The sequence below is a fragment of the Erpetoichthys calabaricus genome, chromosome 11 (assembly GCF_900747795.2).
Source record: "Erpetoichthys calabaricus chromosome 11, fErpCal1.3, whole genome shotgun sequence".
NCBI classification, from domain to species: Eukaryota; Metazoa; Chordata; class Cladistia; order Polypteriformes; family Polypteridae; genus Erpetoichthys; species Erpetoichthys calabaricus.
The window spans coordinates 162330731-162344542 of NC_041404.2; the positions used below are offsets into that span (position 1 = coordinate 162330731).

Genomic DNA, 13812 nt, shown 5'->3' on the forward strand with positions numbered 1-13812 from the left:
AAAAATTACACTATTTGGAATATGTCCAAGAGCACATAATAAAGTATTTCCTACCAGTTTTCTTTTTGCATGTATACTTTATTTTCTAATGCTGCTTTAAAACTCTGAAGTATTATAATTTGGTAAAAGTGATATCTGCATTACAATACAAATTTAATTCTAGAGACTATTAATAAAAGCAAAGCTTCAAATAAAAATAACTCATGTCTATCACTTTGCATTATTAGAAAGCAATTAAAATATATAATGAAGAACTAAATGCTTTAAAATTAACAATATAAAAAAATATTCACCATCATCTTCACTTCGTTCTCCTGTAAATTCAACTGATTCAGACAGTGAAGCCAATGAAGTACGTCTTGAAGATGCAGCAGAGGCAACACTGGGTGGTTTGCTCCCAGGCAATCTATTGATCCAGTGTTCACAAAGAGAAGAGCTTGTTGAGCCTAGAGAAGCCCCAAGAACAAGATTTCACAAGGATAAAATCAATACGGAAAATTTACAATAGCAATACACCACTGTTTTCTTAATTAGGTACTTATTAAGAAAAATACCGCATACACTTAAACAAATTTTAAGAAGCATTTTATAACCTTTAAATATAAACATTAAAAACAATGATTTCAATGTTTAAACGTGTGCTGAAATACTTAATACCCTGGTAACACCCAAGCCCTGTCTAATGTAAAACACCATGACCACTTCCTATAAGAGATACCAATGACTACCTGATTAATCAAACTTATGTCATTAATTTCAATGTTCCAGAAAATTGATACTGAACATTTTGCTGAAGTCATGGCAAATCTCTACACTATTATACTACATTCATTATTAACACTTGGCATTTACTAGAGTACGGGGTTTCTGTTTAATGCCCAGCTAGAGATGTGGTGATTTCATTGCTATTAATAAATCAATGATTATCAGTGTTTCCTCTGGCAAAGTGAATAATTATTAAATAAACAAAAATTAATAAGATGCTCACCCAGGGATACCAAATTAATTTCAAAGACTGGAGGATTTAAACTTCTGCCCACACAAACATCTCCACTTCATGTTCCAGCCGCATGCCAGAAATGTGAAGAGATCCATACAATTTATGAATGAGGTTCATAAATGGGCAAAAGCCTACATTAAATACTCTCAATTTTTCTGCTGTATTTCGAACATGCTGTTGCTTATTTTCAATAAATAACCCAAAAATCACACATGCTGCAATAAACCAAATACAATTTATTTTTAACAAAGGTAAAAGAAGATATATGCAAAGATATTTATAGATATACAGTATATTGATGAAGAACAATAACATACACCACAAAATATAATTACAAGAGCTTAATTGAACTTTTTCTCCCCATTAGATAAAAGGCATATAACTTGTGAATTCTGATCTTTTAATTCATGTGGTTAAAATGGAAAAGTTCTTTAGCGAGTTACAAAGTTCCTAGTCCTTGCACCACAAAAGTGGCACCAATTTACTCACAGCTAGAATGCACCAGCTTACCACTCTTTACGGACAACCTCTGTGCGTGAGTGTGTGTTTATGAAAAGTGGCTCAAAGTTTCTTTACTGGATTTAGGATGAGAAAATTATAGCTACTAAGCACTTATCTTTCACAAAGGTACTTTTCAGTCACCAATACCATAATATATCAACTTATTTATCCTAAATAAAAAAGGCACTATTAATAGTTCTCGGAATCAAAGCAAGTGTACTTATGGTTTGGTGTGTTGCTTTGTTCCTTTCCTGGTCTGCTTTCTCCAGCGTGTGGTAAGATCTTAAAGTATACTTTTCTTTTTTCAGGAGCTCTTCTTCTCTGCCTTGGCCACACCTTTTAGTTGTGGGCAGTACTGTAGTTTTCTTCAAGGTTTTTACATAAAATGTCCTTAGTTGCTTGCAAAATTACACCTGCTGGGGCAGACGGTGATCAGTCAGCTCCCGTTAGCAAGATGAACAAGTGATGTTTTGTATGGCCTCTCACTTTACTTCCATACTTACTTTCCTCAGCAAAGTTTGCACTCACAGTCCCTTTCAATAAAGAGAAGTCTTCCTTCCTTTTAGTCCTGCACCAGACTGCCTTTCCAAGTAAAAGGGGCTGCTCCAACCTGTTATGGCCACATCCTATAGGCTATGGGGTCCTGCTTTAGACAGCAGAAGTTACATCCAAGTTGACAGCAGTGAGCTTGATGAAGACCGTCCAGAGTTTGGGTGTGAAAGGTTTTTTAAAGGAACAGGTATTTGACATTGGTTTCTTGGGTGCACATAAGCCCATACTTTTGGTTAACCGCAGGCACAAAGTTTATATATCAAGGTTGACTATCCAGTGACTAGAGCTTTTATGGCTCTTTGTTTCAGCTGACCATTTAACTGGTACCACATGACATCTCTATCAAAGAGAGGTCCAGTTAAGAAGAACCTCATTAATAGTGTCTGGCAGCAGCTTATTAACAAAGACATTTCAGAGAAAGACTTGTGCTCTGGGCATAGCAAAATGGATAATGCCAGTGTGTTCTACAGTGGTCAGGATGGAAACATCACTGAATTCTGAAACATCATGTATTTTTATTATTATAATTTGGTTAATCTTTAAAGCTAATGAAAACACACACTTTGTAAAAAGGCATAACATTTTAATTTGAATAACCTAAAATGTTGTGCTCTTTTATATATTTCTCTCTTTTTTTGGATGAGAACCTTTTTGACACAGTAAAACCTCGATTATCCATCAGGCGTTGGGACCACGACGGAAAAGAGAAGAGACAGATAACAGAACAGCTATTTTAAAAATGATATACAGTAGATTAGTTTAGTGAAGTCATATTAACACAAAAAAAGCTGTATTAACAAAATATAATATAGTATTATCAAAATTAATTCATTTATATAATATTGTAATGACCAGCATAATAAGCAAATATAATTCAGAGGTACTGAAGTTTTCTGTTTTACATGAAATCTTCATTCCATAACAAACGATGCCCTATCTTATACACCGCTACTTGGGTTACAGATCACATCTCCAAAAAAATAAAAGAAAGCTTTCCCTACCAATAAATATCTCCTGACACTCATATTGTCTTTTTCTATACCACAAACACTGCTCTGTTTATTTATTGTCCCCTAACTCCCTACTCAGAACTTCCTTCCGCCACACCTTCCTTTTTCTCCTAACTTCTCCTGTCACTCATCTCTTAAGAGGTGTGTTTGCCTCTCACAGAACAGGGGCCCTTCATCCAGTCCTATCATTTACTCAGCATTCGGCCCTTTCTGCTCCTGCGCAGTGGTCTTCCTACTATGTAAATTTAAGCAATACTGGAAGCACTTTTGCCATATTGTAAACGTTTAGTAATTTCAAGTGTTTGTGACAATTCTAACACCACACGCATATACTGTATTTAATCGACCATAAAAATGTATAGTAGTTTAATTATAACAAAAGAGAAAAGCTATTAAACGCTATTAAATTCTCATGGTAGGTAACTGACACTGATTTCACAAAGCAGCATGACACATGATAGCAAAAGGGAGAGTTGTTTCAATGTGCACCCCTTGCAGCATATCGTGTGGCTGTAATAATAGGTAGACACTGGTGTGCGCAATGGGTTTTTTTTTAACCCTGACTGTTAATGGAGACTGCCGGTTAATCAAGTGACGGATAATCGAGGTTTTACTATAACTAGAAAAACTAAATGTATCAGCTTCATGAAAAATATAAACATTAAAGATTCCTAGTTTGTCTTTTTCCAATAAAGTATTTTAGAGACACTGAATACACCTAGTTTATTATTGTTCCAGTAAATTACTATTTAATGAGTAGCATTTCTTTTTTCCTCCAAATACTAATTACTTGATTGTTAAAAATCATTAGATTGCTTGATTATAAATAAAAATCAGCAGTGGCAGTACTATTATATATACTGTATACAACTGAACCTATATGAATGTCATGCCTGCCTATAGCAGCTAAACTGCTTCTTGCAATGCAGACCTCATGGGCATTGTTCTTGCTGTTCCATTAACAACTGTCTGTGTAAAACTAGCATGATAACTTGGGTATATTTGCTATAAATTTTCCTGTTAATTCCACAATTTAAAATTATGGATTTTTATCCCTTCTATACTATTCCCACCACTCAATTTTTAATTGTGTATTTTTTACATAATGTATTACTTCTTTGCAATTGTAAGATTGCAAGTGCATGTGCCTAGCTCTTCTATGGACAAAAAAAGAGATTCAGCAAGGATGTTGGGGCAAGTATGGTAAGTCAATATATATTCGGTATCCATTTAATTTCATAGATAATATTTTGGTACGATTTCATTTCTAGCTTGATCACAGTGTTGTTTGTATGGGTTTAATATTACAAGTGAATCTGTGTCACTCTGCCCAGCAAGTCCAGCACATCAAGTCCACCTTCTAGTTTTAATTTCTACTGTGGGGAACACCTTGCAGAAAAACTCAATTAAACTCTGTTACACAAGAATTATATGCGCATATAACTTGAATCTTTCTTGGGTAGTAACTCTGATGCATTTAGGAGCAAGAGTCAATAGAGAAGTAATAAGCTGGGTTAGGAGAAATGCATACCAAGTACAAGAGATACATGAAACAACTCTGGATGACTACCTCAGAGCACATGGAGACGGACACCCCCACCCACACATGTACATGCATGTGAGCTAATTTTAGAGTAACCAATCAAAATCAGCCTATCAATTTATATTATGATGTTTTGCCCAAACTTGTAAGAGTTAATTTAGTAAGAGGTACAACTTTTCAATTTCCTAGCCTAAATTGAAATATATATAATTATATAAAAATACCCAGCAGAATATGTCATTTTTATCTTAGCTCATCCCAGAACTCAGCTTTTATCCCCAGCTGCAAGTGTCCTATACTCAAAAAGTCATCTACCTAAACAAATATGTATCTATTGACTACAGCGTTTGCAGAAATATGAATAGACAGGAAATGTGAAACATGTAAAATGACCATGTAGTCTCCTACATTATTATGAAAATCAATTCTAAGTGAATTACACTGGTTCCATAGCAGATAAATAAAAAACAACCTAACAACATTTTTTTTTTATAAAAATGAAATAAATTCTGTCCAGTACCCACTTTGGCATTCACTCTTTGATGAGGCAAATCTGCTTTTAAGCTTTACTGTTAAAAGTATACGTTCATGGGTATGTAAGAGCCCCATGCAGGATTTTGCAATACCATTGAATAATCCGTTGGCTGAAAGTACTTAATAAATGGTGTAACGTAGACTGGATGTGCTGCTGCATCACTCCCAATAGTTATCAGGTCTTGTCAGGTTGAAAGTTTACCCCAAAACTGAATGCAGCCTGGGGATTGAAAATAAACCAAACGAGTTTGCTCTGCTCTTTTTTATTCAGCTCCACAGTTCAAGTGGTCAATGTTGTGGATAGCAGGGCACCACCTACTGAGAACACAGAGTTCACTTTCATGTGGCAAAAGTCAGTAACCAGTTTTTTGATTTTGTTGAAATTCTCTTTGCATAAAGAAAAAAAATCTTCAAAGTTCTCCACCTACACCACATAAGTGCAGGATCATCGTAGAATTTCTGTATATCATATGACTTGGTGTTTTATATTTATTGCTCAAGATGTACTGGGTGAACAGAAAAATGTGTCTACACGGTCCCTGAACCTCACAAACTGCAGTCTGCTAGACAGAAAGTCTATTATCCATGGAATGATTGGCTTATTTACCGGTGTATCCCTGACCTTACCTCTTTAAAAGAGACAGCTGGATGATACTGAAGAAATAATAAAAAAAAAACAATCATCATTGTGCTTTCAGATTTGTCCAGTTCTTTGGAGAAGAGACTGTAGATACTTTACTTGCATCTCCCAGTCTAATCTTCATCTGATAAGCAAACTGCAGTGGTCCAAGTGCCCTGTCACAAGAGGACTCAAAGTCTAAGAAAACCCTCTTCATGATGTGGAACGTCAATGCTACTGGTCTTTAATCCATATTTTATTTTATTATATATATATATATATATATATATATATATATATATATATATATATATATATATATATATATATATATATGTATAGATTTTTTGTGTGTGGTAGTACCACAGGTTTACATTTAAATTCATCTTTAACATTTGAGTAACACATGTCCAGCTTGTTGTGTCCACAAGTGCAACATGGCACACACTGATTGAAGTTTGTCATTGTTCCTTTCAAAGTTACCATATATTACAACTGCAGCTCCAGAATAATTCATTATTAGAGTGTTGGGAACGTAGTGAGCCATTTCTGTTGTCAAGTCTTAATTTGCACAGGGAGAAATATAAACAATCAGAACATTGTCACTTATCTCTCTAAGCAGATAATGTGGACAAATTATGACAGCCAATATTTGAACGCCATCTCATCCCCATTCACAATCCACCACCCCACCCCTGTTCCAGGACTCAGTCAGCTTGGAGTAAACAAAATCTGTGCAGCATTAAAACAGTGTCAGGAATATTGCAAACATTAATACTTAATATGCCCAACAGAATGTAATGGCATGATGGACAGACATACTGTATAGTACGATAATGTAAAACAAAAGATGATTTCTTTATGTATTATTTTTTAAATTTCAAATCCTCTTACCTGCTACAGAACTGTTTGCAGACCAAGATGGAATGGTAGTCCTTCGCTGGTAAAATAAGATATATGCCACTGGCTTGCATACTTCAGCATCAGAGATCGGTTGAACATCACTATCATCAAAACAGTACCACTGCCCATCAATCGAATTCTTACAATAGGCTGCAAATACAATTGGGCTATGGTTAACACTACACACAGAAAAGCCAATAAAATACAATATATTTTATAAGTTAAATCTGGAAACGCAATTAACTGAATAAATTTGTTTTTCAAAAACCAAGTCAAACTCATTTAAAGTTATGGTTTTAACTAAAACATGCATCCTGTTACTAGTCAGAAAAAAAAACTTCAATCTTTCAAACACTTTAATTGGAAAGGTCTCCTCCTTCACTCTCACAAGACAAAGTCTCAATGTAGCACACAGTCTGTTGGTAAAATAAATTACATTTCCCTGTACTAAAATTGCTGCCTTGTCATATCTGGACCTGGCTGACTACTAGCCATTGCAGGTTTCCCCTTTTCTTGTGCTCTGGAACAAGCACCTATACCACAAAAGCTAAAAACAAGCAATTTAGACATTCAAAGTGAATGTTTATGGTTAAGGCACAGAGTTAACACGTGTGACCAAGTGTTAGTGAAACCAATTGGAAGAGGGCTATAAGTCAGAGTGTCTCATTTAGGACATCAACATAAATATAACAGCAAAAAAAATCTGTGTTTATGTATTTATTTTAAACACTAGCAAAATACCCGCGCTTCGCAGCGGAGAAGTAGTGTGTTAAAGAGGTTATGTAAACATATATTCATATACATATATGCATATATATATATATATATACATAGCTACATATACACTTATCTACATATACATATATATACATATATAGATATATATATATACTTATACAGGTATATTACGGACGTACAAGCCAGTGGACGTACAAGACGGTATCCTTCAATAAGGGCGCGCACAAAAAGGAGAGCCTCAAAAAGGCGACCTCAATTGGGCGCAGCGAATAAAGGCGTGCGTAAAGAAAGATCTGCACCTTTGTTGCTCTTCACATATTCCAGAGCCATTTGAACTAAATTATCTACGAACGCCTTTATTTGCCGCGCTCAATTGAGGTCGCCCTTTTGAAGCTCGCCTTTTTGTGCACGCCCTTATTGAATTGAGCCGTACAAGACAGTATTACTGTCACAGAAAATTAAAGACACACAATACACGGTGGCAGCCCACGAAGAACGGTCAGCTCAGCAAGTAAACATCAACAAAAGAAAGGCTGAAAGAAAGAAAAATACGACCAACAAAAAGAATGAGTTCAAAGTCCCTTGCCATTTAATATAGACTGTTCCTACTAATGTTTATGCACTACTGTTCTAGCACCCGTTATTGTAACGGGCTAAATGACTAGTATATACATATCTACATATATATCTACATATATATCTACATATATATATATACATACATATACACACACATATACATACATACATACCTATGTATCTATATACAGTATATCTATATATATATCTATATCTATCTATAGCGGTGAAGTACTGCTTTAAAATTGTTATTAAGAAGAAAAGAAAACCTTTTTAAATTGAGGGAAAATATACCAATAACAACTTGTTAAGGATCTGTTTTTTTGTTAAGCTGCCTTTACTCAGCCTCTCCGCTGTTTTAAAAACGAACGCCATATAAGGCCGTCCTTTCTCCTAGCTTAGCGGTTCTGTATGCTTTTATTGTTCGTTTATAACGATTGTTATAGTTATTGTGTAGCTATTTGAGACTCACTGTTCTGTTCAGGTACCCATTTGCTTTATGTAGTCCGCGGATTCTCCGCTATTTTTTGTTCGTTTATTAAGATTATAGTTATTTATTGATTCCCTTCTTTAGCTGACTGCCTGCTCATATAAGGCGCTCTGCTGTTTTTTTGTGAAGCAGCCTCAACACTGCTTTTCCGCTGTTTTATAAACGAACGCCATATAAGGTCTTCCTTTTTCCTTGCTTCGCCAAGGAAGCCGCCTTTTTATTTAATCCACGGGTTCACCGCTGTTTTTTTTTTCTTTTTTTTACGATTGTTATAGTTCTGTTTGTATACCACATTGTCAGTTCAGCACTCTGGTTGTAATATGACCAAGCAGTGCAAGCTTACTGTTAAGAATGCAAGGTATAGTTGTACAGGAGAAAAGCAATCTTGCCTCAAATCAATGGCATCCTTTTGTAGGTCTATGAACTTAATTTAAACTTTAGGTTTACACGGTGACCTCGTGTCTTCTCATTAAACTTGTATGTCGCGAATATGGTATTGCAAATGGCAGCGGGAGCGTTTCTATAAACTTAATTTAAACTTACGGTTGTAGCTGCACTTATGAATATGCTTGTATGCGTCACTTGGTCGCTTCTTATTGTTTCGCTGCCTTCTCAATTGTGTAATGAATGTTTTCTTCAGCGCTCTTTGGGGCTCTTCCTTGTTTTCAGTTCACGTGATTACGTAGGAGGCATGATGACGCGATATGCAACTCCGCCTCCTCCATTACAGTATATGGACAAAAAAGAGGTTCCAGTTATGACCATTACACGTAGAATTTCGAAATGAAACCTGCCTAACTTTTGTAAGTAAGCTGTACGGAATGAGCCTGCCAAATTTCAGCCTTCCACCTACACGGGAAGTTGGAGAATTAATGATGAGTCAGTCAGTCAGTGAGGGCTTTGCCTTTTATTAGTATAGATGAAACAAAACAAAACACTATACACACTATCGAGAAACTAATGCATAAGGCAAATAGTGTTTAAGAACACAGATGCAGAAGATACTAACAAATTCAAGTTACATATCACATTTGTATAGTGAACAAATGTCCACAACTCTTTACAGGTATCAACCCATTATTTACTAAAATATTTCTACAAAGCTAACTATTTTTGAATAATGATATGATATCTAGATAGATTAATGTTGTGTAAACCTAAGGTGGTGAGCAAATCAAAGACTACCTAGTAGTCAATCAGCCCTCACAATTTAAGTTCTGCCCTTGTTCACTTGAATTTAAATGAGGTTAATTTGTGCCATGGTTTAATTTAAATCAAAAGCATTAAGTATTGGCAAATCTGTTAACATGTATTTACACTATGCCCTGACTCAGATCAACCATGAACCCTTACAAAAATCACAGTATATGCACATTTGAATTCTGAGTTATATGGGTAGACCAAGTAGGCTGAAAAGTGCACTGTATTTTAGAGTAAAAACCTTTGATGAAGATGATTCTCTACATTATGTATACCTATAGGGTAGCATAATATGGAATTCTACTTAAATACTTAAGAGTTAACCATTAAAACATTAAAATATGAACCTTAAATTTAAATGGTCTCAAAGATTAAAAACCTGGGCATGTCAGAATATTGTAGGGAAATCATGTCAGGTAATATTTCTAACCAGGCCAGGCCGAGTTACAAAGTGGGAATGAGCATACAATATGTTATCACCTGTCTAACATGTTTCACAAAGGTCAGAATTTCCAACTTGACATTAATTCTACATATTTATGGTTAAACCCAAGTTAGACTCAGGCTGACATACAGTATAATGATCCATTTCACAGTGTTAAGCTTGAATAACTTTTAGGAAAGTATTCTTCTGCCATCTAGTGTATGAAATATCACCATGCTACAAAAAAATCATGTACATTTCTAGGTGATTTGTCACTCATCAATATTCATGAGTGGGGCGGAACATTCAACCAAAAACATGACGCCAAATGAAAAGCCATAAAGAACAAACTAACACTGAAACACTGCTCAAATTGAGCAACAGTGACGTTGTGAATTGGTCATCAGTCATTAACACGAACAATGAAATGAACATCGGTTTGGTAGATTCTGACCTGCCAAGTTTCAGTGATGTTTGTGTTTAGTGTCTGTTTCATACTACTGCTGACACTCCTGCACTTCATCATTGCCCATTTATGAGTATTTTTGGTCTAAAGATTCTGTTAATCATAATTATGTGGACTATTTGCAATATTAATGATAGTCTGGTGAAGAAAAGAGCGGATGAAACGAATCACAATCCTGAGAAGTGTTAGGAAAGTCACAGTAAAACATTTGCTTGTCACACTTGCTAGGAGTCTTTCACTGCAGATGACACATGGTTGTTTCTCAGTCTTCTGATACTACAGAGCATACTGGGTAAACCAGTCCAGAGATGGCATTGGTCCATAAACTGGTAGTTGTTCTGAAGTCATGAGTGTGTGTAATTTTTCACTCATTATGAAATACATGCATTTCATTAATAATGATGACTATGATGAAGCTAATCACCTAGCATCAAAACTGTACAAACTTTGGAATCTGTATCAGGTGATCATCAAAAATATGTAGAAGGTGAATGTTTCCAATTGTAAAGCAGGTATTGACGAAAGTCTCTACAAGGGAAAGCTATCGTGGATGTAGTACTTTGCATTCAAACAGTATTTTGATTCAGTATCAAATTCTATATGCTGTGTGTAGCAAGCTCTGGGTAAATCCAGAATTGGATACTTTACACCAGAAGAGGGTCCAAGTGTGATGGCAAGTTCAGTTAATACAATCATGTGGGTCATGCTCTGACATTATACCCTCTATGTACAAGCAAGACAAAAAAAAACTATTCCAAAAACAATCTTTTAGAACAGTGTCTGTGTCCATTGGTGTCTTTTTCAAAAGATATCACACAAAGCACATACATTAAACCTGAATCAGTATTGCAGCAGACACAAGGCATTCCTTTCCTACTATGATTATGTTTACATTTTGGTATTTACTAGTGCTGACGAGTGATTAAAATTTTTAATCATGATTAATCACAGACAATCACAACAATCAAATTATGTGCAAAAAATCAATAATGAACTAAAAAGTAGTGTATTGCATGTATTTGGTTTGCAAACACTTTAAACAAATAAGGTGCTTTTTAACAGCATTATTCCCTTTACATAGTAGCAGTGAAATATTTCTTGTAAAACTCAACTTAAACATTAATGTAATCAAATCAAATATAAAACCAAAGCAATTTCCAACTGCTATGGCATTAATGTTTTATCTAGTTTGTTATAAAAAAAACAAGTTACCCTCAGACTGAGTCCAGAGCCACGATCACAACATTATAACAGGCACCTTCAGAGCAACAGCAAGTTAACATTTCTAACTCTGTTTTCTTTTTTTATCTGAACAAATACCAGCAGAAACATTTTCTTTATCAGGAAGCAGCATAAACAGTCTTTCAGTAGCAACTCTTTGAGGGCTAATATTTTTTCAAAAAACTCAGTTTTCTGAAAAGCGCACAAAGCAATGGTTTCACACATAAGTCAACATAAAACGTCTGTTGCTGCCTGTTGTGGGCACCTGTTTGCAGTTTGTGGCAGCAGCAGCTGTGCGGGGAACAGCTCGATGGCCATCAGGAATGCATGGTGCGCTGGCTGCCTGGCTGTCTTTGTGAGATAGTTGCACGGGGGTGGCAGTTGCAGTGAGATGCAATATGGTTTGTACTTCCTATCATCATGTCTGTCCTCCTAGGCGAACCTTGCCATTGGTGCATCAGCTACACGAACGTGTTCAGCACCACGATCAGCTGGGGACCAATCAGCTGATGCTGGTCTAAATCTCCAAATCACTTGCATCAAAATCGGAGTCCAACAAATCAGTCAGATTCAGCAATAATATGAAAAAAGTCATTCACAGATTATTTTGCTTTGAGCATTCACTTTGGTATCTCTCCACATGCCATTTTAAAAGCTGTTTGCTCTTCGCTACTCATGCACGCGCAGGGAATCAAGGTCAAATCAACAAAGCTAACTTTCTTTCTAGCAAAAGCGTATTGAAAAGCACTGTAACAAGAAGATCACTGATCTCTATCGATCACTAGCGAGACTGAGGCTTTCAAAATAAGAATAACAAAAACTGCGTTAACGCACACTAAAATAATTGTCACTAAGGAGGCTACCTGCTACTTCTCAATAATTGCTTATTTCCCATTTTATTATATTTTATATGTTGTTAACAATCTTAGGGTAGTGTTTCTTATTTTATGGACAAATAATTCAATGAAGTCAGCATTATGTTTAAATAAGAATTACCTGTATAATGTCCTCCATGCATTGTCCCATGATGATTACAAACAGCGTACAAGTCATACACATAATCTTCAGGGTCTCTTCCAAGTCCATACGGACGCCGCCACGGTGACCAATGAGAAGGCAAACTCCAGCTGCTTTGGCTGCGTTTTACTACATGTGGAGTCATATCCAGGCCCATCAGGGGAAATTTAATCAAGTTCTGCATTTTTACCCTCCTGTCCCCTTCCTGTAAAAAGAAACCTTATAAATTTTCAGTTTTGTTTTTGTTTTTTGTTTTTTTTTTTAACCAGAAGAGGAAGAACAAGTTAACAGATAAATGCCTGTGTTTAAAGGGAGAGGCAAAAAAGTTTTTTTTTTCATGCATAAAGTACTAATCATATAAAGTACTAATCGTACAGTACCTGTCTGAATCTTTTCAAATGCAGTATAAGAACATCAGGCAATGTCCAGAGACTCAGTTTAATGCTGCCCTGTTGCAGCATCTTACAATGAGGACATCGCCATGCATCATCAGGGGCAAGCTAAAAATCAAACAAGAAGTATACTTCTGAGTAAGCACCAGAATGTAAACTTGTGAAGAAATAATATCCAAAAGACATTAAGTAACACAATTCAAATAGGACAGTCATTCCTAGCAGAGAGGTTCCTGAGCTAACACAGTATTAATCTCATATTTTTCTGCCATAGAAATTAATCATAATTGCTTGCTTATGCACCAAATAGTCATTTGATAAAGCTGTAGGTTTGCACTGCTGTCTCACAGCAAGGGGGTCCCGGGTGTTCCCGGCTTTGAATTTGCATGTTCTTCTGGTGGGTTTACTCGGCGTGCTTCAGTTTCCTTTCAAAGTCATGTAGGACTAGACAAAAAGCCCGTTTCGACAACGTAAGCTGAAATGGGCACGAGTTTGTGTCAGTAGTGTATGAAGAACAAATGATAAGTAAGAAATAAATAAGAAAGTGATGTAAGTAATGATAATTAACTAAGAGGTTTGGGATATGTATGACTTTATCACAGCAAAAATATTGTACACTTAAA

General features: G+C 35.7%; 1 protein-coding gene across 1 annotated transcript in view; it reads right to left on the minus strand.

The window, feature by feature from the left end:
• The window catches only part of usp31 (ubiquitin specific peptidase 31), a 55673-nt gene that overhangs the window by 1950 nt on the left and 39911 nt on the right, over window positions 1-13812 (minus strand). The window contains 4 exon segments of the mRNA XM_051933973.1: window positions 294-446; window positions 6654-6812; window positions 12777-13002; window positions 13178-13297. Coding sequence (XP_051789933.1) covers window positions 294-446; window positions 6654-6812; window positions 12777-13002; window positions 13178-13297 — 658 coding nt within the window.